Consider the following 25,267-nt stretch of genomic DNA (forward strand, 5'->3'; position numbering starts at 1 on the left):
GGCTGGGGGTCGGGCCTTGGGGCGCAACACAGCCAATCACCAGGGAGAGAGAGCTGAGTGACACATAGTACCCATGGTGCACCCTGACAAATGAGCCCCCAGGGCCGGGAGCAAATCACAAGGGAGGGTAATGCAATTAGGTGGGACTACAGCTGTCAATCAGACAACTACTGGGGTCAGAGAGTTGCGCCTGTGGCTAACACACCACAGCACGGGGTTACACAGATGCGCACGCTCGCGGGTGCGTGCACGCACACACACAGATTCCAGAGCCTTCTCAAGGGGATTCTCAACATTAAACATCCTGAGGCAGAGAGACTGTGCATAAAAAAGTGTGTGTGTGTGTGTGAGGGGGTCGTTTCACTCTATCTCTCCTGAGGGGTGAGGAGGTAGAGAAGTGGGAGGGAGATAGGTGAGTGGTATGTGTGAGACCGTCTAGGGACATTGATATTGACTGTGTTGTCTCTAAGGGCTTACACCTGAAAGTGAATGTACATGTATGTGTGTGTGTGTTCTGAGTGCTGGTATCCATTGGGGGGTCGGTGTTGTTTGTGCTTCTAGCCTGAGAGCTCAGAGAGGGAGGGGGTGTAGAGGTTTGGAAGGGGGGGGGGGTAGAGGTTTGGAGGGGGAGGAAAAGGAGGGGGGGTGTAGAGATTTGTTTGGGTGTAGAGGTTTGGAGGGGGGGAGGAAAAGGAGGGTAGGGGGGGGTGTTACACTGGCTCACATCACACTATTCAAAAACACACTGCTCTCCTCTGAGGAACTTATCAAACACCACCACCATCATCACCTCCACCATCATCATTATCACACAGACTTAGTTTGCAGAAATAGGTGTGATTGGTGCAGTTTCAGGCCATGTGGAGTCGAGCGATGCGGGCGCTGGAGATGGGGGTGTGAGTAGGTGTGTCTGGGCAGGTGTGATGTCCTTGATGTTTGTGTGCATCTGTATGCGGATGTTTTTATTGTTAAAAAATATATATATAATCGTACAAAAAATAAATAGGTGTCATTTTGACTGGCATGTTATGGAGCCTCTGGTGATATCTGATCTGTTGTTTGTGTTTCTAAAGGCTTATCTCTGCCTCATTAGCTAGTGATATTATACCAGAACATTCCACTGAGTCAATACCCTTCTGCACCACAAGACACTAACCTCACACTCTGTGTGTGTTTATGTGTGATTATGTGGTTGGGCTGTGTGTCTGTGTGACTAATCTACATGTCTGTGAGCAGGTCGATGTCTCACTGACTGGTAGTCTGTCAGCTGTATTGAAGATTAATCAGAGCCATCGACAGCAATAACACCCCGGCTGTGTCTCATATCACACCCTGGTTATTCCACATGTAGTGCACTACTTTTAACAAGAGCAAGACGTGGAGCCTGAACTAGCAGACTGTGTGTGAAAAATGGTAGTTTTGTATTACATTGTTATTGATTACTGCATTGTTGGGGTTCACCTCCTTTCGAGAAAGACATTTTGACTGTACTTGTGTATGTGACATTAAAACTCTAAACTTGGTATTATTTGATCAGGCCCCCCATGGCTTAATAATAGTGAGGTCTAAGCCCTGCCACTGGGTCTGTGGGTGGTACCACTCAGAGAGTAACACAGGGGGAGGGTTGCTGTGACAATCACCCATTATATCACTAATGAGACAGCCCCTGGAGAGAGAAGCGAGAGAAAGAAAGAGAGAGGAGAGAGAGAGAGAGAGAGAGAGAGAGAGAGAGAGAGAGCTTTCCCCTCTGGCCCCTCTACTCTCCTCCTCCCCCCTCAGAGTCTAATTGGCTAAAACTGTGATCTAATTAAATGTCCAATTAGAGTGCAGAGAGCCGTGCCCGCCGGCGAATCAGAGCACAGGGACATAATCAGCTGGAAAAACAAACAAAAAATCAATGAGAGAAAAAATAGATTGAGAAAGATGGAGAGATGGAATGAAGAGAACAGCATGTGACAGGGATGACTCTGAGCATACAGAGAGTTGGTATAGACTAAGGTTTAATATTATCCCAGTATTTTACAAATGTTCCATCCCGAGAATAAATCACCATTCTCCCGGGTAACCCGGTATTTCCCGCCAAAACCAGAAGTGTCATTCTAAAGCATATAAAACCATCGGACAGAATGATGTGCTATTCTAGAGGTCAAATTATATACAGCCGTGTCTGACAACAATCAGATTAGTTTCCAACACCTCCAGGACCAACTCATCAAAAAGCCCCCACCCCATGGCCCAACAATTAAAATGAGTCCGATGTGCTCCTTATAGCACACAGGGTAAAAAGAAGCAGGGCCCAGGGGGCAGGACATCTTAAATATACAGTATCTGGATTAGCTTGGATCCACATGAATATTCAAGCTAGATGCTACCTGAACAAGATGAGCCTTACATTAAAGAAATGTTATGAGTCCTACACTAAAGAGCTTTTATGAGCCCAAGCCCAAATGATCATGCCGTTATCCAATACATATGATAGGCTATACCGCACATTACACTCTACAGAAAATCATAAAAGCCCATAGATGTATGCTCACTTGGGGAAATAAAGGAAACAAGCTCCAGTAATATTTTTGAGTGTGGACTGTATTTATGTACTGTATTGTATAATGGACTGAAATTACACACCTCTTTCAAACCATGAAGAACACGCAATGCTAGTGCAGGACATGCAGCCTACAAATTTATAGGCTAGAGAATTTATTTACATTTTGAGTAATAATAGGGCCTATTTTAGATATTTATAACTAGTAGGCTGATGCATTAACTTTTCATAATATTTCCCCACATTTTGTGCGTATTAGGCTACCTCCTCCTTTCTCTATTGTTGCTTCATTCCTTCCTGCCTCTCAACAGTTAAATGAAATAGGTTTTGTTGTCCTTATCTTCATTATTGTAATGACATGTTTGAATAATATAGTAGACTACCAGAGGAGGCAGGCGGCTTTCACTTCACTAGGATTGAATGGTAATGGGTCTGAATAAATAACTGCTTTAGCCTATCACCATCGTGCATTCTCTTCCTTCTATTTAACATTCAGCAAACAAGAGCAAGCTTGCATCCCTCTTTGATTATTCTTTTAGTATAGGTAATGCTGGAAAAAATGGCCAACAAGCTATTCTAGTTTTTCCTGGGACTCCACAAAAGTTAAGAAGGGGAGAGGCCAGAGGAGAGCAGCTGTGTAATTGCCTAAGAGAATGGTGAACTGTCCAACAATCTTGAGGACAATCTATTTTGGATCCAATTTGAATGGAATTGATTGAAAGAGTTAAAGATGTAACGGTTTTCTTCTGGTGAAAGAGAGGCGGACCAAAATGCAGCATGGTTATTTTTGTACATCTTTAATAAAGATGAAAATACAACAATCTACAAAACAAGAAACATGAAAAAAAAAAACAAACCAGTCCTATCTGGTGACACAAACACAAAGACAGGAACAATCACCCACAAAACCCAACACAAAACAGGCTACCTAAATATGGTTCCCAATCAGAGACAATGACTAACACCTGCCTCTGATTTAGAACCATATCAGGCCAAACATAGAAATAGACAAACCAGACACACAACATAGAATGCCCACCCAGCTCACGTCCTGACCAACACTAAAACAAGGAAAACACAAAGAACGATGGTCAGAACGTCACAAAAGACTTTAACAAAGAGTGCTCTCTTCCGCACTGATTTAAAGCAAAGATATTCGAGTGATAACTGTTTTAAAATTCTGCAGCTACAAAAAAAATATGTTTATCTATACAATAAGGTGACCCTGAAAGCCAGATGGAGATGTGTAAATTAGCAATACATTCATATTAATCTATCATTCAGATGTATTAGGTCTAATATTGCTGTACCATAGGCTATGTTGAAGCAAATTTCCCTCTCTCAAGAAAAAAAGTTACCAGCTGATGAGATGATACATGCATTCATTGTGAACTGTGCTCCACACAGCGCTGCCCCCACCCTGAGCGTTAATTATTGATCATGCAGATAGGAGAGCACAGAAGGCGTAGATAAGCCAGATTTAGACACTGAATATCATTTAACAGTTCCATTTCACATAATGCTGTTCATAGAAATAATATATTAGAATTGACCGGTTTCTCACAGTTTTTTATCCCGGGAAATGGGAGTGGGTATGGGTGGGAAATCTCAGTAACCCGGTTCCTGCTATTAAACCCCAGTATAGACATGAGAATATCTGCTTTAAAACATTATTAATAGTTCAGCTATTACAGTAAGCGCACACACACACACACACACCTGTCTCCATCTATGAGCTGCTGACACAATGGGAAGGGGGAACCCCCTATGGACAGCTTTACCACATCAAATATTAATGCTGGGATTCAATTCAACATTTAATCCACTTAACAATTATGAAATACACACACACACCACACACAGTCAGTGTCACACACACACACACACACACACACACACACACACACACACACACACACACACACACACACACACACACACAGGCAATGACAAACATGGTTATACATGACCTCTTAGACAGTAGTGAGAAGGATAACACTATGGTCACATTAGAATGAATCATTGAGAGGAGGATGTATGCGCTGGTGTGTGTGTTTTGGACTCTTACCATGGCAGTGCTAGGGGGAGGCCTCAGCAGATGTTCCCCAGCTCAGTGCATCCTTGGTGGGCTTGGCTGCACATCCAGGTCCCCTGCCTGCCCTGATCCTGGATCCTAGAGAGAGAGAGAGAGAGGATCTCTCACACTGAGACCTGCCCACCTGCTCACAGCAACGCTGCCAACATACACAGACACCCTGCCCGCTCCATGCCAACTACTGTGCTCTATGATAGACTTGGTCAGAGCAGGAAGAGCAGAGGGAGAAATGGACAGAGACAAAGAGAGACAAGGTGATAGATAGATAGATAGATATCTTATCTTGTGTCCTTTAACCATTTGTACATTGTATATATATAATATGACATTTGTAATGTCTTTATTGTTTTGAAACTTCTGTATGTGTAATGTTTACTGTTAATTTGTATTGTTTTTCACTTTATATATTCACTTTATATATTATCTACCTCACTTGCTTTGGCAATGTTAACACATGTTTACCATGCCAATAAATCCCTTGAATTGAATTGAATAGATAGATAGGACACTCTCTGCTACATCACAACTGCTCAGACACAGAGTCCCTGTCTTTCTATCCCACAAGTCTCTTGTCTGTCCACTTCCCATCCAAACAACAGAGGCAGCGCATACTAAGCTACTCTGAGAATTACATTTTTGTATCAAGCAGTGTCTGCTACCTGTATGTTGTTACACCCCTTACAAAACAAATATTTCAGTTTACAAATTGCAGTTAAAGAGCAGTAACTACAGCCGACTGTGGTATTTTGGACGCTGCACTCTGACTGTTAGTTTTAGGACAGAACATCGGGAGTCAGTCTACTGGATACACAGTCTACCGTTGTTCTGTCCCAAAACTATCTGACTGCAATATTTGTTCTACTACAGTAGTTACTTGTGAAGTGTTAAGTAATAACTGTGTAATAAGTAACACAACATACTGTATTATTTCAGTAACTTAGCAGTTGTTAGAATTTTTTTTTTTTTCATATTGTAGCCTCGGTAAAGATTTGGTAAAAATACACAAAACAACTGAAACAGCTGGAGAGTCAATAACAGACTACAATACAGTTGATATCCTGCCTGAATCTGTGTAGCTGCCATGGCTTTATGCAGGCGAAAATATTAGATTTAGATTAGATGATTAGTCACATGCACAGGGCAAAATCAGCATGTCACTAACAGGTCAATAAGAAATGACTATCGGTGCATTGAGTTTGATGGTTAGCTAGCAGGCTAGCCTGCATAACTAACGTTAACGATGATGCAACTTACCTTACTCTGTTTGAAATCACGGAATAATTGAGAAAAATATGCATTTAGCAACTGACAACATTAGGACAATGAATGTATATTTTTTAATGGTTATTTGTTCCTCTGATCAGTATCTTCCTGACTCTCTAATGCTAGAAGTTTTGTCCCCGAAAGTGTTTCGTCAGACCATAAACATCTGGGTCGCAAAATATTTAGAAAAATACATCTCCCATTTCCAATTCTACTAACCGCCCAAGAAATACGCCATACTTGTAGTTTTAAGCCTAATTGGGAATCATTGCTAAATAAAATTATAAAACTACTACTCCCATAAACCACGACGATAAACCCGGAAAGATCGCTCACGTTACCGTGGTCACCCATCCGTTTCCTGCCTCAGCAGCAGAGTTGTGTCGAGAGATAGGGAAGACCGAACAACACCATAACCTCAACCAACTCTACAATGAAACTACCACCAATAGTATCCTCTCTCGAGGTCGGCTTCTTCACGATACTGCTGGTAAGGAAATTCGACAGCTAACTTACACGTCCTCGTATTTGAAGTGCGGTCGGTCTGGCTTCACAAACAGTTAGCTAACATTAGAATTATAGGCATTCGTTTTTCAAAGTGATAGCTACTTTTGTCACAAAATAAAGATGTATTGAACCTGAATATAGTCTTTACATTACTGTACCTAGCTAACGTTAGCTGGCTAAAATAGCTAGTCGGCAAACCAGGTTAATTGAGATCAGCTAGCTGGCTAGCTAAGCTCAGTAACGTTAGCTAACTGTTAGTTAGCAATGTAGAGACATGAGTCATGACCCTCGTTTTCTGTGACCACTCGCCTTACTCTGCCCTGTTATGTTAACTAGCTAGCTAACGACTGTCAAGTCCAAATCAGTATCTTATTCTAGATGCTTGGTGAATCTTAAATCCACGTATCATTGATTGTGTGAGCTAACGTTAGCTATCAGACTTGGCTATATTTGCTGTTTGTTTAACTTACCTAGCTAGCTAGCCAACAGCTAATGTGGTAGTTGTCTTGATTGCTAACATATGTAGCTAGCTAGCCAGGTCGTGGGACGGTACGACAAGTTTGTGAATTTAGCCGTAATCGTGTTGCGGAATGATGGAGCCGGTTGGTGAATTCCTCTGTTGTGGCTCATTCCTATTGGCTGACAACCCGGAACTGATCGAGCTCTGTTCTGCTGCTCAGGATATTGGCCTATTACAGTGTAAACTTTCTTTACAGTCAGTCAGGGATTTAAACTAAGTCATAACTAAGTCATATACTTGTTAATCAGCACGATTCATGGCTTTTATAATGGCTTATAATCTAGAAACCGGAAGATAGCTAGAAAGTTTTTAACATTTTTTTTTATTTAACCTTTATTTAACCAGGTAGGCAAGTTGAGAACAAGTTCTCATTTACAATTGCGACCTGGCCAAGATAAAGCAAAGCAGTTCGACAGATACAACGACACAGAGTTACACATGGAGTAAAACAAACATACAGTCAATAATACAGTATAAACAAGTCTATATACAATGTGAGCAAATGAGGTGAGAAGGGAGGTAAAGGCAAAAAAGGCTATGGTGGCAAAGTAAATACAATATAGCAAGTAAAACACTGGAATGGTAGTTTTGCAATGGAAGAATGTGCAAAGTAGAAATAAAAATTATGGGGTGCAAAGGAGCAAAATAAATAAATTTATGAAATACAGTTGGAAAGAGGTAGTTGTTTGGGCTAAATTATAGGTGGGCTATGTACAGGTGCAGTAATCTGTGAGCTGCTCTGACAGTTGGTGCTTAAAGCTAGTGAGGGAGATAAGTGTTTCCAGTTTCAGAGATATTTTTGTAGTTCGTTCCAGTCATTGGCAGCAGAGAACTGGAAGGAGAGGCGGCCAAAGAAAGAATTGGTTTTGGGGGTGACTAGAGAGATATACCTGCTGGAGCGTGTGCTACAGGTGGGAGATGCTATGGTGACCAGCGAGCTGAGATAAGGGGGCACTTTACCTAGCAGGGTCTTGTAGATTACATGGAGCCAGTGGGTTTGGCGACGAGTATGAAGCGAGGGCCAGCCAACGAGAGCGTACAGGTCGCAATGGTGGGTAGTATATGGGGCTTTGGTGATAAAACGGATTGCACTGTGATAGACTGCATCCAATTTGTTGAGTAGGGTATTGGAGGCTATTTTGTAAATGACATCGCCAAAGTCGAGGATTGGTAGGATGGTCAGTTTTACACGGGTATGTTTGGCAGCATGAGTGAAGGATGCTTTGTTACGAAATAGGAAGCCAATTCTAGATTTAACTTTGGATTGGAGATGTTTGATATGGGTCTGGAAGGAGAGTTTACAGTCTAACCAGACACCTAAGTATTTGTAGTTGTCCACATATTCTAAGTCAGAGCCGTCCAGAGTAGTGATGTTGGACAGGCGGGTAGGTGCAGGTAGCGATCGGTTGAAGAGCATGCATTTAGTTTTACTTGTATTTAAGAGCAATTGGAGGCCACGGAAGGAGAGTTGTATGGCATTGAAGCTTGCCTGGAGGGTTGTTAAGTGTCCAAAGAAGGGCCGGAAGTATACAGAATGGTGTCGTCTGCGTAGAGGTGGATCAGGGACTCACCAGCAGCAAGAGCAACCTCATTGATGTATACAGAGAAGAGAGTCGGTCCAAGAATTGAACCCTGTGGCACCCCCATAGAGACTGCCAGAGGTCCGGACAGCAGACCCTCCGATTTGACACACTGAACTCTATCAGAGAAGTAGTTGGTGAACCAGGCGAGGCAATCATTTGAGAAACCAAGGCTGTCGAGTCTGCCGATGAGGATGTGGTGATTGACAGAGTCGAAAGCCTTGGCCAGATCAATGAATACGGCTGCACAGTAATGTTGGGTAAGAAAGTAGCTACAAATATGTCTGTATTCATACATTATTTAGGGAATAGGCCTGTCTCGTCACCGTCACATAGTTAAACCAGAGACAGTGGCAACATTTAATTACTGAAATATCTCTTGTTAAACTGAAGCTGTTGTCGCTCAGCAGACATACAGATGAGTGTCACAGCCAGGCTGCTGTGAGATGACCTCACTATACGTAATACCATTAGTCCGGTATTAGTTGACCCTGGAAATAGTGTGTACATTTTATAAATACAACCACATCCGCCACCACTCAGCCTTCTCTCTAAAGTGCTATATTACAACCCACAGTAAAGACAGCTTCTCCTGTTAACACTGACTGTCACCTTAAACGCATACTGTACATACATATACAGTGCCCTCTGTAATTATTGGGAAAGTGAAACATTTCTTCTTCTTTTGGCTTTACACTCCAAAAGTTTGGATTTGAGGGTATTTCATTTGAGGGTATTTTCATCCATGTTGGGTGAACCGTTGAGAAATTACAGCACTTTCTGTACATGGTTCCCCCCATTTTAGGGGACCTAAAATAAAATGTTATTTGTCACATGCGGTGAATACTTAAAAAATGTAAGTAGAGCCGCACACTCTAGGAGCTCAGGTGCAATAATTTAATAACCTAATATTCAACGTTTTGACTGACAAACTGTCTTCATCAGGGTATAATCACAAACACTGCGGGGTGACTAGTTTATATAGTGTCAAAGGATACACACGTGTCTGTAATCATGGCCGGTGTGGCCTGATATCATTGGTTAATTCTCATATATAAAAAATAACATACCAAAAACATGAATGGATAGCATTCCATCACACAATTTGCCTACCTAGGCCTACAAAACATTTACAATAGCAAAATCACAAGAATGGCTTCAGATCAAAGTCTACGTTGAAACCGAGAGGAGCAAGGGTCTTTAAATTAAAGATCCAGGCAGCCTCTCGTTTTAACAATAAATTATCGAGGTCACCCCCTCTCCTAGGGAGGGTGACATGTTCGATGCTGATATAACGTAGTGAAATGCGCCGAATACAACCGGTGTAGACCTTACCGTGAAATTCTTACTTACAAGCACTTAACCACACAACTACTGATCACTACTACTGACTACACCTACTGACCACAACAACAAAACAACTGACCACAACTACAGGCCACAATCATACGACTACTGATAACAACTACTTACCAAAACAACTAACAACTACTGACCAAAACCACCGACTAAAACTACTGAACCCCACAAAGTATCACCACAACAACACAACTACTGACCACAACCACACCATTACTCACCATAAAACTATGGACCACACAACTACTGATTACAACCACACGTTTACTGACCACAACCACACAACTACTGACCACAAAACTACTAAACACTTCTGACCAAAACTGATACCACAAAAGATACTGACCAAAACTACTGATCACAACCAAACAACTGCTGACCGCAACTACTGACCACACAACTACAGATCACAACTACTGACCAAAACTATTGACCACTACTGATCACAACTACTAACAGCACCAACTAAACTGACCAAGACTACTGACCAAAACTACTATCCACAAGTACTGACCACAACCACAAAACTACTGACCAAAACTACTGAACCACACATCTACTTATCAAAACGAGTGACCAAAACTACTGATCACTATTGACCACAACTGCTGACTAACTACTGACCATGACCAAAAAAAGAAACACCACAACTAATGAACCTCCCTACTACTTACCCAAACTATTGATAAAAACCACACAAGTACTGACCACAACTACTTACAAAAATGACTGACCATTACTGAATGTAGGGACATGTGCCGAATACAACCGGTGTAGACCTTACCGCGAATTGCTTACTTACAACCACTTAACCACACAATGCAGTTCAAGAAATAGAGTTAAGAAATATTTAATAAATAAACTAAAGTAAAAAATAAAAATTACACAAGATATTTACATAACAATAACAAGGCTATATACAGGGGGTACCGAGTCAATGTGCGGGGATACAGGTTAGTCAAGGTAATTTGTAAAGTGACTATGCAAAGATAATAAACAGTGAGTAGCAGCAGTGAAAAAACAAAGGGGGGGTCAATGTAAACATTCCAGGTGGCCATTTGATTAATTGTTCAGCCGTCTTAGCATTTTATATCAAACCCCACAAGACATGCCTACCCCTTACAATAACAGGGGAGGTTAGCATTTTGGGGTGGTGTGATCTGTCCGTTCACGATTCATTCAGGATTATCCGTAATCATGGTAGCATCCACATTAATGTAGAAGTGTTTAGAAACATATTATATTCTTATTTTCAATAAAAGCAACTCCAAAATGACACACTACATTATTTACCATTCATTTCTATTGGGCACAACATAATCTGAAAATCAACCAAAACAAACAGCAAATGCATCCAACAAATTTGTAGAGACACAAGCTTGATGTAGTCATTGCGTGCTAGGAATATGGGACCAAATACTTAACTTTGTACTACTTTAATACACATACACAGTGGGGAGAACAAGTATTTGAAATACTGCCGGTTTTGCAGGTTTTCCTACTTACAAAGCATGTAGAGATCTGTAATTTTTTATCATAGGTACACTTCAACTGTGAGAGACGGAATCTAAAACAAAAATCCAGAATCACATTGTATGATTTTTAAGTAAATAATTAGCATTTTATTGCATGACATAAGTATTTGATCACCTACCAACCAGTAAGAATTCCGGCTCTCAGACCTGTTAGTTTTTCTTTAAGAAGCCCTCCTGTTCTCCACTCATTACCTGTATTAACTGCACCTGTTTGAACTCGTTACCTGTATAAAAGACACCTGTCCACACACTCAATCAGACAGACTCCAACCTCTCCACAATGGCCAAGACCAGAGAGCTGTGTAAGGACATCAGGGATAAAATTGTAGACCTGTACAAGGCTGGGATGGGCTACAGGACAATAGGCAAGCAGCTTGGTGAGAAGGCAACAACTGTTGGCGCAATTATTAGAAAATGGAAGTTCAAGATGACGGTCAATCACTCTCGGTCTGGGGCTCCATGCAAGATCTCACCTCGTGGGGCATCAATGATCATGCGGAAGGTAAGCCCAGAACTACACGGCAGGACCTGGTCAATGACCTGAAGAGAGCTGAGACCACAGTCTCAAAGAAAACCATTAGTAACACACTACGCCGTCATGGATTAAAATCCTGCAGCGCACGCAAGGTCCCCCTGCTCAAGCCAGCGCATGTCCAGGCCCATCTGAAGTTTGCCAATGACCATCTGGATGATCCAGAGGAGGAATGGAAGAAGGTCATGTGGTCTGATGAGACAAAAATAGAGCTTTTTTGTCTAAACTTCACTCGCGGTGTTTGGAGGAAGAAGAAGGATGAGTACAACCCCAAGAACACCATCCCAACCGTGAAGCATGGAGGTGGAAACATCATTCTTTGGGGATGCTTTTCTGCAAAGGGGACAGGACGACTGCACCGTATTGAGGGGAGGATGGGGCAATGTATCACGAGATCTTGGCCAACAACCTCCTCCCCTCAGTAAGAGCATTTAAGATGGGTCGTGGCTGGGTCTTCCAGCATGACAACGACCCAAAACACACAGCCAGGGCAACTAAGGAGTGGCTCCGTAAGAAGCACCTCAAGGTCCTGGAGTGGCCTAGTCAGTCTCCAGACCTGAACCCAATAGAACATCTTTGGAGGGAGCTGAAAGTCCATATTGCCCAGCGACAGCCTCGAAACCTGAAGGATCTGGAGCAGGTCTGTATGGAGGAGTGGGCCAAAATCCCTGCTGCGGTGTGTGCAAACCTGGTCAAGAACTACAGGAAACGTATGATCTCTGTAATGGCAAACAAAGGTTTTTGTACCAAATATTAAGTTCTGCTTTTCTGATGTATCAAATACTTATGTCATCCAATAAAATGCAAATTAATTACTTAAAAATCATAATGTGATTTTCTGGATTTTTGTTTTAGATTTCGTCTCTCACAGTTGAAGTGTACCTATGATAAAAATTACAGACCTCTACATGCTTTGTAAGTAGGAAACACTGCTGATTTGGCAGGTTATCAAATACTTGTTCTCCCCACTGTAAGTTAATTTGTTCCAATACTTTTGGTCCACTAAAATGGGGCGACTATGTACAAAAAGTGCTGTAATTTCTAAACAGTTCACCCAATATTGATGAAAACACCCTCAAATTAAAGCTCACGGTCTGCACTTTAACCCCATAGTCATTGTTTGATTTCAAACTGTTGGAGTTTACAGCCATAAGAAGAACATGCTTCACTGTCCCACTAACTACGGAGGGCACTGTGACCGTGTCTGTGTCTCTCGTCTTAGAATAGACACCTTTTAGAGGGTGTGTCTTCCACCACACACACCCTGCTGATTTGAACGAGTCAAACGACTGATGTTAGATAAAGCTTAGTTATCTGAATGTCCTCATTGACAGAATGCTACTGAGACACTGGTTTAGAGGGGTTCCCTTAGTATTAATACATGGGAATGTCCAGGCCATGCTTAACTTAGCCCCAGTCTATATCCTAGTCACAGCCCTGTCTTCTGTCCTGAGCTCAACTATCAGTCTAGTGACTGGCTCTTGTTGCTGTTTTTGTGTGAAGTTATTGTTATGGTGGTAGCAGAAAATTGGATTGCGCTGTCATAGGACTCGGGAAAATGCTTGCTGAGATACAGAGAAATATGTTTGATCTTCCAGGGAATGTGAGACTCGGCGTAGTAGAGCATCTCCAGTAACACCACTCTCCGTCAAAGATGGTGGATTAATGAAGATGTCTTACTCGGGCCGTTTACCATTGGAACAAATTGTCACAGTTCCAGTCTGCTTAAGGAAGGGGTGGCTATCCCATAGACACATGCGATAGCAGCTGAGTCTGGTCTGCTTAGTTCATGGACTGTATATATAATATTATGCAATGTGATGTCTCACTTCTACTTCTTTCTCTGTCTCCGTGTCCAGTGTATGACACTGTCGTTGTCGCTCTAGTCCATGGGGAACTTTGACTTTGATCCACAGAACAGAGTCCTCTGTTCCACATCACCTGTGGCGTCAACGCCCATCGGAGAACTGAGATGTCTGGATCTCAACAGGACTCATATGGATGAATGATAAATAAATAATAAAAAGGGAGGGAGCCAAAGAGAGAGAGATGGTTTCTCACCTGTTTGCCTGGTCTGGAAACAGCAACAAGAGAATTCATGGAAACAATAGGACAGCGGCTTTAGAACTTCTTCTGTTAACACTGAAAACACTGACTGGTTGTTTTTGGACTGGGCTCATGTCACATCTGTGTGAGGGACAGGTTCTAGCCATATCATCGCATTAACCCTTTCTTCTCTGGCTCTAGGTGACTGGTCTCTCCACTCCAGGCCAGGCTGAAATTACCAGTCTAGACACAGGAAACATTGAAGACATCCTCAGTAAGACATTGTCTGTGACAGGGTATAGAGACATCTTTGTGGTTCTCATCTATCCCTCTTTCTCTCTCCATCTCTGTGTCATTTCCTCCCTCTCTCTATCATCTCTCCCTGTATTGCTCTATCTTGTGTTGTGTCTTTCCTCAACGCTTGGTGGCTGTTTGACTGTATGAATAACACTAATGATTCACCCACGAACCTCCCTTGCCTATGAGTATGTGTAAATGTACTTTAATTCCTGTGTGTTTGACGTTGTTGTAAAACAGTGGGTGTAACGTGTTTTTTTCCCCCCTCACAGACAATGCTGGAGTGGCGTTGGTTAATTTCTATGCAGACTGGTAAGTGTGTTAGTTCTCCTGTGAACATTTGTCATCTCCTACTCAATTGTCTGTTTGCATACATTTTCTTTGTGTCCACATCAGTTGTTTGCCTTGTGTGTGTTTAACTAGTGTGTGTGTGTGTGAGATGAATTAGAATTCCAACATGCTTTAGTGGCATCATGGTTGGAGAGTAATGCAATGTGGCCAAAGCAATTACAGTATGACAGTTCCTCCAAAGGGTAACAATATAAAATCTCATTTGATAAGCAAATTATACCCACATTCTCCCCCGTCTCCTCCCAGGTGTAGATTCAGCCAGATGCTCCAGCCTATCTTTGAGGAGGCATCGAACATCGCGAGGGAGGAGTTTCCTGATGTCACTCAGGTGGTGTTTGCGCGCGTTGACTGTGATCAGCACTGTGAGTGACACGCTCGTACACACACAGGGTTTTAATCCGTAACGTAACTTTTGGTTTGCCCAAACTCTGTAAAGTCATCGGATTACTTTTAGTTCATTTGACGTTACTTTCCCCTTAAGAGGCGTTAGAAGGAGATTAAAAAATGGATGTTGCATTTTACTTTATGGGTTATGTAGGCTTCTTCTAAACCATTGCTTTCTACTTCAATACAGATAATCATACGATTAGGCTATATCTTTACATTACAATCCAAAGTCGGTCAGATCTCCGGTCTTTCCAATTCATGTAATTCTCTTGATCTTCAAGAATAGGATATAGCAATATAGATAAGCCAAGTTGTTTAACCTGAGCATGACCCTAAAACTAAGGACTTATTAGCCTACTCAGTTTTAGGGTCATGCTCAGGTTAAACAACAAAGGACTTATTAGCCTACTCTGTTGTTTAACCTGAGCATGACCCTAAAACTAAGGACTTATTAGCCTATTCTGTTGTTTAACCTGAGCATGACCCCAAAACCAAGGACTTATTAGCCTATTCTGTTTATGATTTTGTTGTCATTGAGGACTGATTGGGCTCATTGCTTCAAGTTGAAAAGGAAATTCTGCTCTCATGGAATGACATGCTTTGAGCACTAACGAAAAGTGCGTGTGGAAAAATGAATACCATATGCTGCATTTGCTATAGGCCTATTGTTTAAGCTTGTGTTGGTGACACATTTGCTATAGGCCTATTGTTTAAGCTTGTGTTGGTGACACTGATCTCTGTCATGTGCATCTCTTTAAGTTGATCAGAGTTTGCGAGTTTGAGCATGTGTCCAATAGGCCTATGGACATAATTGTTTTAATCAGCGTGAATTAGAGCAATAAAAGCCCCACTTGTGGTCTTGTTAAATGAAACTTTTTGACAGCATGTGGAGCACAATACCATGGAGGAGCCATCAAACGTTTATTCCACAGACTGTGATCCACACGATGCAGCTGCAAGGGCACATTTTTCACTGGCTGTCCACTGGTTGCAACATTGATTGATAGGCAGCTTTAACTTCTTCAATTCAACCATTATTGGGTTAAAATACACATGTTCGTTTGTCCACAGCCATCCACAACAACCACAATCCGTGAGGCGCAAATAGCTAAATGAGAGGGCAGCAGTGTAGATATCAATAACACTAGGTGGTACGACATCCTTACCTCCAAGTGTTTATTCAAGTTAAATGTATAATCTTTGGATGCCAACAGCAGTAAGATCAAAATCACATTTTTCATAAACAACAGGTTTAGAGCCACTGCCTGTTCACCCTGCTACCATCCAGAAGGAGAGGTCAGTACAGGTGCATCAAAGCTGGGACCGAGAGACTGAAAAATAGCTTCTAGCTTAAGGCCATCAGACTGTTTTTATATATATATATATATATAGGCTATACATTTAAAAAAAATATATATATATTTTTTTAAATGTATACCTTTATTTAACTAGGCAAGTCAATTAAGATCACATTCTTATTTTCAATGACAGCCTAGGAACAGTGGGTTAACTGCCTGTTCAGGGGCAGAACGACAGATTTGTACCTTGTCAGCTCGGGGGTTTGAACTTGAAACCTTCCGGTTACTAGTCCAACGCTCTAACCACTAGGCTACCATGTTAAACAGCCATCACTAACACAGAGAGGCTCCTGCCTACATACAGACTTGAAATCACTGGCAACTTTAATAAATGGATCACTAGTCACTTTAATAATGTTTACATATCTTACATTACTCATCTCATATGTATATACTGTATTTTATACCATCTATTGCACTTTCCCTTTGCTGCCTGGTCATCGCTCATCCATATATTTATACATTCTTGTTCCATCCCTTTACATTTGTGTGTGTCAGGTAGTTGTTGTGGAATTGTTAGATTACTTGTTAGATATTACTGCACTGTCGGAACTAGAAGCACAAGCATTTCGCTACACTCGCATTAACATCTGCTCACCATGTGTATGTGACAAATAAAATTGTGATCCCTTCCCAACTATGCAGAGACAAAAATAGAAAACTATATATAATAACACAAGGAATAAATCTACAATGAGTCATGATAACTGGGCTATATACATGGGGTACCAGTACTGAGTCAGGATAACTGGGCTATATACACGGGGTACCAGTACTGAGTCAGGATAACTGGGCTATATACACGGGGTACCAGTACTGAGTCAATGTCCAGGGGTACGAGGTAATTGAGGTAGATATGTACATGTAAGTAGGGGTAACGTGACTAAGCAACAGGATATATAATAATCTGAGGGCCCATGCCGAAAATGTTCAGCCTCCTGAGGGGGAAGAGCCGTTGTTGTGCCTTCTTCACGACTGTGTTGGTGTGTGTAGACCATGTTAAAACCTTATTGATGTGTAGGATCCTGAAGCTCTCGACCCGCTCCACTACAGCCCTGTGGATGGCGGCGTGTTCTGCCCTCTGTTTCCTGTAGTCCATGATCAGCTCCTTTGTCTTGCTCTTAATAAAGCCTTGATTTCTTTGTTGCAGTCGCACCATTAGAAGGACTGTCTGCTACAAAAGCCTATTCCTGCTCTTTTCCTGCAAACCATCAAAATGCATTTGGTGTGTCATCATAGTGGTCTTTGATTTGTGGTCCAAAAAACTTAAACTGTTTTTTCAATGCTGATTTGAATGTCGTTGAGAAAACAGAAAGGTGTCCTCATACTTTCTGAATTTAAAAGTAAGTAATAAAGTAGGATTTCAATTTTTGTAATTTGATTACAATATTTTAGCTGGTAATGGATTACAGTTCGTTTTTTTGTAATCAGTTACTCCCCCCACACACACACACAGACGTTTGATAGGCACATCCTTTGAGATAAACAAATTAAAGGGAATTATTGATGACCTGCAAACCGTTTGAAGACTAATGACAAAATTGCTGCTGCCTGTGAAGACTGGAGCTTAGAGACACCCTGCAGTGAGACTGACACCTGCCAAACACACAGCACTATGAGAATATTTACTCTCACTGGGGGGCAGCTTTCATCTGAGGGATCAGGGGCTGACTGACGGCTGTGTCTTTAGACAGCTTTAAACACCCTCTATCTGTCTTTTACTCACCTTTTTTCATCCATCCCAGTTTCTATCCATCCTTTATGATTTTCTCTACCTGCCTCTTTTTTCCTTCATTCCCCTTTTCCTTTGTCCGCCTTTCTCCCCCTCTACCTCATTCTATATTAAACTCTGTCTTTATTCACCCCTCTCTCCCGCTCTCTGTCTCTCTAGCTGACATAGCTCAGCGGTACAGGATCAGTAAGTACCCTACGTTGAAGTTGTTCCGTAATGGAATGATGATGAAGAGGGAATACAGAGGTCAGAGGTCGGTCACAGCCATCGCTGACTTCATCCGCCAGCAGAAGGTCGATCCCATTAAAGAGATACACAGTCTGGAGGAGGTCAACACTGCGGATGTGAGTATCAGGCACACACAAATCAGTGTGTTGTCCAAATATTTGAACATGTAAAAGGTGTGCCTCAGGGATCTGTTCTAGGACCATTCCTAATCTAAATATTGAATAATAAAAATTCATTACATTTGTACAGCGCTTTTCATTATACAGATTAATCTCAAAGTAAAAAAATGTAAACCAAATAGAAGAACAACTATACAGGGCAACTGACACAAAGAACACAGCTGACGGGACACAAAGGAGCTATCAACAGAAAGCCCCCTAAAAATCTGTATATGACTCTGTACTCAAAAATAATTGGTACTGAACCAGGAAATATCTCTCTCTCTGCAGAGGGACAGGCGTAACATTATTGGCTACTTTGACCAGAAGGATTCTGAGAACTACCACACGTTTGAGAAGGTGGCCAACATCCTCCGAGACGACTGTGTGTTTCTCGCTGCCTTCGGGTGAGTCAAGCCTCTTCAGACCAACCACTGCACTTAGGGTCTACGAAACATTTTATAATATAGTTTATATGTTTTTGGTCTGGCATTTGTAAGCTTTTAATCTTTCCTTTCCTCTGTCCCTCCAGTGACGTGTCCCAGACAGAGAGGTTCAGTGGTGATAATGTGATCTATAAACCGATGGGGGAGACTGTTCCTGACATGGTGTACCTGGGCTCACTAACCAACTTTGACCTCACCTACGCTTGGGCGCAGGACAAATGTGTCCCTCTGGTCCGCGAGATCACCTTCGAGAACGGAGAGGTGCGTTCTCTCTACCTCTTTTTCTTCTCTCCGTTTGATCCAGTCTAAAGTAAATCATAATTTAGGTTTTGGGCTAGCCCCGGTCTACACCGCTGGGAGTCGTCTTCCAGGTCTGGCCTGGCTTCTTCCCCTACAGCAGCCCCACCCTAATGTAATCCTGTCCTTATCTCTTTGCTCATTCATTATCATATGAATAGAGGGGTGTGCTTATCCCATTGATACTTGGCCTGGGATGGCACCCACGACATCTACGCCATTTGCCGACAACAAGGCATAGACACACACACCTGAATCTCCCACTGACCCGTTAAGGCTTCCGGATGCTTCCCAGCCGAAACAGTTTCTGAACAGTTTGTGCATACATTACATTCTGTGACGTTTTTGTTCATTTTGGACCTCGGCAAGGGTTTTATCTGCTGTTTTGGGCACACACATTTTTTTCTTGAGGTAATCTGAAGTCGGTAGCCAAAGTCTATGTCCCCCAGTCACAGATTGGCCAACAGTAGGTATTCTTCAATGAAGTGCTTGTTGTCATTCAATGAGATGACCCGTCCTCATACTACACCAAACATCGTAGTCAGATGCAAAATTGCGCAACTAAGATCTCCTCTGCAAAAATGTCAACATTAATGACAGATTTCTTGAGTTATCTTAGATTAATTCTGACTATTGAAGAAGGTGTATAGTGGCGTCTCAAAATGGACAAACGGTACTATTTCTTTTTTTCAAAATGTTCAAGCAAAGGTCTTTTAAGGGAGTATGCAAGCCCATCGTTTGGTTCGGCTCGGTGCCAGACGAACTGAAGCACGCGGACGCCTTCACTCTTCTTCCTCTTCCCTGTGTGTGTGTTCCAGGAGCTGACTGAAGAGGGGATCCCATTCCTCATCCTGTTTCACGTGAAGGAGGACACAGAGAGCTTGGAGAAGTTCCAGCACGAGGTGGCACGCCAGCTCATCAGCGAGAAAGGTAGTGTGTTTGTCTTAAGTCTGTTTGTGGCCCAATCACCTGGGGAAATAACAGGGTGTGCCACAGAGTTCAGTGCTGGGACCATTGTTACTCTCTTGTTCTATTTATTTATTTGTGTTGTTTTCATCCCAGCCAGGGACAGAGTTGCATTATATTTATTAGATAACCGTACTATTATAGTCATGCTAATCTCTTCTTAATAAATAATATCAATTATATTAATAACTATCCCCTCCTGCCTAGGATCTATAAACTTTCTGCATGCGGACTGTGAAAAGTTCCGTCACCCACTGCTGCACATCCAGAAGACACCAGCAGACTGTCCTGTCATTGCTATAGACTCCTTCAGACACATGTATGTGTACCCTGAGTTCAGAGACATTGAGTAAGTACAACCTCTCTACTTTCTTTCACCTGTCTCTGGTTGAATTTAAATTTTTTTACCTCTTAGACATTTGGCCAACTATTTATGGCACCTTGAGTGGTTCTCGAACCGGTTCCAACCGACATTTCTGTGTTCAGCATGATCTGTGAATGGTGCAGCATCAATGCATGTAAACTCTGTGAATGGTCTGGTTGTCCCACTTCGAACGCTGTCTCCGATGACATGCAGTATGTGAAATCTGACACATCATTTACATGGAGAGCGACAGGTCACATTTTCTAGCCTGTCCAGACAAAGGATAGATTTGCTCTGGCTGTGGAGCTCGCAACTCCAATTGTGATACGGCTTATGGAACGTTTGTCAGACCATGAGACATTAATTGTTCATCCAAAAGTATATATTTTGATACTTTGAGGGGTCTTACAATTCAAACTCAAATAGCCATACCAAGGATAATTTTGCTTTCTTAAAACCCCATTAATATAAATGCAACATGCAACAATTTCAAAGATTTACAGTTCATATAAGGAAATCAGTCAATTGAAATTAATTAATTAGGCCCTGATCTATGGATTTCACATGACTGGGAATACAGATACCTTAAAAAAAGGTAGGGCCGTGGATCAGAAAACCAGTCCGTATCTGGTGTGACCGCCATTTGCCTCATGCAACGCGACACATCTCCTTCGCATAGAGTTGATCAGGCTGTTGATTGTGGACTGTGGAATGATGTCCCACTCCTCTTTAATGGCCGTGCCAAGTTGCTGGATTTTGGTGGGAACTGGAGCACGCTGTTGACATCATCAAACTGCTCGCACACACAACGCCATTCACGTGGTCTGTGGTTGTATGGCCGGTTGGACATACTGCCAAATTCTATGAAACGACATTGGAGGCAGCATATGGTAGATATTTTAACATTCAGTTCTCTGGCAACAGCTCTGGTGGACTTTCCTGCAGTCAGTGGCCTTTTATTGTACCCAGCACAAGGTGCACCTGTGTAATGATCATGCTGTTTAATCAGCAGCTTGTTATCCCACACCTATCAGTTGGATGGATTATTTTGGCAAATAAGAAATGCTCACTAACAGGGATGTAAACACATTTGTGAAAAACATTTGAGAGAAATAAGCTTTTTGTGGGTATGGAACATTTCTGGGATCTTTTATTTCAGCACTTGGATCCAACAAGTGTTGCGTTTTATATTATTATTCAGTGCAGAACACCCCCCCCCCCCCCCCCCCCCCCCTCAAGTTTAGACAGGACTTAAGACTCTTATGGGTTAACAAATCAATAATGAATCCTCTTTGTGATGGTGTTTATTTAATGGATTTTAAACAGCTGAATTGTGGTGTTTGTCTTTTTTGTTTTTACATAGTCTACAGTTACATTAACAAATGACAATGCTATTGTTTTATTTGAAATGCATTTTCTTTTGTATTCTGTTACCTTCATAAACACAGCCAAGTGATTATTTTTGCGATGGCATATATGAAGTGTATTTATTAGACTGTTAGAATGTTGATGTCCAAAAGGCTCGTCATTGGCTTGAGGGGTTGTCCCTCGAGGCCAGGCTTTTCTAGTGTTCACTTGAGTGACAGTATTTGAGATGGCTCATTATTGTTGTCATTAGATTATTTAGATCTGTATGTTGAAAATCTGCATTTGTCAAATATAATACATTCCATTACACACACACGCACACACGCACACGCACGCACGCACGCGCACACACACACGCACACACACACACACACACACACACACACACACACACACACACACACACACACACACACACACACACACACACACACACACACACACACACAGTCCACAGATTATAATAGAAATGTCACACCTTCTAGATAATTCTTCTATTGACGGCCCTGGAAACCGGAGCTAATGTGACATGACTTGGCACGTGCAATTAGTGTTAACTAATCGAATGTAATTTCATCTAATCTATTTTACCCCCCCATCTAAACCCCTCCCCCACCACTCCCCCTATCACCTCTGTGATCAGACAGACAGAGCCCTGAGGTCTGACACCCGCTTCAACTAATTACATTACATCACATTCACTACCTCCTCCTCTGGATGTTTGTGTTCTCCCTCCCTCTGTCACCGAGATCAAATTATTTCATTAGCTGTGTGTGTGTGTGGTGTCTGCAGCCACCTCTAACATGCAGAGACAGCTTTGATATGGGACCAGCTCTGATGTGATATCAGTTTATGACCTTCTGTCATCAACCACACTTCAGTAATGTCATTGGTAGACCTAATGATTATATTAATGTGTGTAGGATCCCTGGGAAGCTGAGGCAGTTTGTTCTGGACCTCCACTCTGGGAAGTTACACAGAGAGTTCCACCACGGCCCAGACCCGACAGACAGCACACCTGGACAGGTCAGAACACCTCACAAGCATACTAGTACACCGTCATTATGTGTGTATAAAACGGTATCATTGCAGTAGTAGAGGGAGGTGTGTGTATATAAATGTGTTATTTCATCAGGAGGAGATCGGTGAGGTGGCCAGTAACCCACCAGAGAGTTCCTTCCAGAAGTTAGCCCCCAGTGAGACGCGCTACACACTCCTCAGGGACCGTGATGAACTGTGACCTCAACGACTTTACCACAACCCTGATCTATGACCCACGACCCCATGGCATGCCCCGGAGTCAGTGTCCAGAGTCAGGACAGGCCAGCGGGATGGGACAGCAACACCCCAACTCACCCCCAACACCCTTAATGGAGAGAGAGAGGATAAGGAAGACCAGAGAGTAGGTTAAATCCAGGACAGCCGTGTTGGAATAACCTATATTTTCATAACTCTTACGTGTACAATTTTTTTATTTTAGATAAAAAGGATGAAACCAGAAGAAGAAAACGGTGTGGGGGGGGGATTAGGACAAAAAGAGAAGCAAAGCGTTTTAACTTTTATTTTTGGAGCTTGTAAATAATAATAGTGCTGAGTGAGCGTTGGTCTTTGTCATCCTGATCTAAATTAAAAACCGATTTACTTTAGGTTCAAAAACATGTAGCACCCTTTTTTTTGCCGAGTGAGATCCCTTGCTCCGGTTGTTTAGTCTCATTACGGTTCTTATCTGTGTGTAGTCCAGCTCAGTCCCGTTTGAGTGAGAGGGGGTTCTGGTCCTGGAGGACTACAGTGTCTCGGCTGCATCTTAATAGTTCACCCCCCTCTCCTCCTTTCCTTTATTTAAACTGATGTGAAAGCATATTTCTGGCAGGTATCCACTATGCTGCTTCAACCTATCCTATGATTTCAAATAGGATGAAAGGAGACGAGGAAAGGAACACATTGTAGAGTATTGAGATGCAGCTTTCCTGTCCCTGGTACTAAACTCATGCAACTGATTGGCCAGAGAGCCTATTCACCTAAGTCACGTTCAGGAGGCACAAAATGGTAGAACACGTTTAGAAACAACGGAGATACTACCATAAACTGTCCAATAGTTAAATGTTTGTTTCCATTGTCTGTCAGAAAAGCATTTTCTCCCTTTTGTACTTGAACGTGCCCCTGATCTGCAATACTGACTCAGACGGTAGTTCCTAAAGGCTGAGAGGTGTCAGTTAGACACTGCTGCTCTAGAGGACAGGAGGGGAACCTCACACTGAAGGAGAAAAATCAGACTCTGGGCTGCATCTCAATCCTCTGCAGTGTCTTCTCCATCTGCACTGGTCTGACACAGGCCAGGCCACGCCCACTTAGCAACAAGTCCAGGTGACAGCAATGTGGAAGAAGCTGACCTGGAAAGTATCCTTATTTCACCTGTCACTCAAATCAGTTCAGATGGAGCAATGAAAGGAGACGAGGAGTATTGAGACTCATGCTGTGTGTTTATTTATAGTACTGTGTGTACAGTCCCTCCCTAGAACCCAACAGTACCCTGATCTGACCAGTCACGAAGGGAGGGTTAAAGGGGGAGAAATATCATTTCTAAATCAGTCATCTCGGAGAGGGAGAAAATAAAACAAGTAAATGAAACCATTTTACAGGATGTTGTGTGTGGAGTCTGTTTGTTCAGTTCTACAGAGAAGACTCTTGACACACACACATTTCCTTCATCAGAAGCAGATTTTATTGGTTTTCTTTGGCAATATAAAACCCCCAGTAAATCATCACATAGATTAAGAGCATCCATATTTAGTTGGTCCCGGTCTGAGTTCAGAGGTCATCTACTGTTGTAGTAGATGACATCAGGTGTGACCTGTTTCTCTCGTGGCACTTATTAGAGGGGAAACTTTGGCCTATCACACATCAACTTTCTATCTGGTACACCCAGGACAGCTGTGTTTATCCTCCTAACCTTTCTCAATCACAATCACTCACTCTTATTCTCTGCTCCCCAGTCTGTCAGAGGGAGCAGACCTCTCCAGCAGGGTTCAGACCAGGACACAGTCTTGACATTTACTGCTGTTTATACCTCCCTCTGTTAATGAGCTGTATACTCTAAGCAGAGCAGCAGACTCGGATAAACATCAATAAGTTCATAAACTAGAGAGATGGGTGACTGCTCGACCCAGGCAGTGTCTGGCTTTGGCACAGAGTGTGTATTTGATCAAGACTGAGGGTAGTTAAGATGGTCTGTCCAAGAAACACAGTATAATAACATGACTTTAATAAAACTACCATCTCTCTGTCTGTACTAAAAGGCACCAAACAGCAGGACTTATGTTACAAAACTAGGCT

The 25,267-nt window shown here is 42.3% G+C and overlaps 2 protein-coding genes across 3 annotated transcripts in view; one reads left to right on the plus strand and one right to left on the minus strand.

Annotated features, from left to right (window-relative positions):
* Positions 1–7,003, minus strand: part of invs (inversin) — a 32,537-nt gene extending 25,534 nt beyond the window's left edge. The window contains exons 1-2 of one of the 2 annotated variants that reach the window (XM_031787541.1): positions 5,895–6,088; positions 4,614–4,718 (exon numbers count right to left, since the gene is read on the minus strand). In XM_031787541.1, the coding sequence (XP_031643401.1) occupies positions 4,614–4,616 (3 nt within the window). In that variant the 5' untranslated portion in view covers positions 4,617–4,718; positions 5,895–6,088. Of the gene's footprint in view, positions 1–4,613; positions 4,719–5,894; positions 6,089–6,880 lie in introns of those variants that run through there. The other variant, XM_031787542.1, reaches the window with a different exon arrangement.
* Positions 6,221–24,570, plus strand: LOC109886231 (endoplasmic reticulum resident protein 44). Its single transcript, XM_031787545.1, has 11 exons — positions 6,221–6,393; positions 14,184–14,256; positions 14,552–14,591; positions 14,877–14,992; positions 18,267–18,451; positions 18,785–18,900; positions 19,026–19,200; positions 20,055–20,166; positions 20,410–20,551; positions 22,858–22,960; positions 23,070–24,570. Exons 1-11 carry the CDS (start codon positions 6,337–6,339, stop codon positions 23,172–23,174), a joined length of 1,224 nt encoding a protein of 407 aa, XP_031643405.1. The 5' UTR covers positions 6,221–6,336; the 3' UTR covers positions 23,175–24,570.
* Positions 24,571–25,267: the final 697 nt, after the last annotated feature.

This window comes from Oncorhynchus kisutch, linkage group LG13 (assembly GCF_002021735.2).
Source record: "Oncorhynchus kisutch isolate 150728-3 linkage group LG13, Okis_V2, whole genome shotgun sequence".
Lineage (NCBI taxonomy): Eukaryota > Metazoa > Chordata > Actinopteri > Salmoniformes > Salmonidae > Oncorhynchus > Oncorhynchus kisutch.

Coding starts and splice junctions, on each gene's coding strand:
- LOC109886231 (XM_031787545.1), top strand. CDS start 6,337: ATGAAACTACCACCAATAGTATCCTCTCTCGAGGTCGGCTTCTTCACG. Junction 18,452..18,784: donor AGGAGGTCAACACTGCGGAT/GTGAGTATCAGG, acceptor CTCTCTCTGCAG/AGGGACAGGCGTAACATTAT. Junction 18,901..19,025: donor GTGTTTCTCGCTGCCTTCGG/GTGAGTCAAGCC, acceptor CTGTCCCTCCAG/TGACGTGTCCCAGACAGAGA.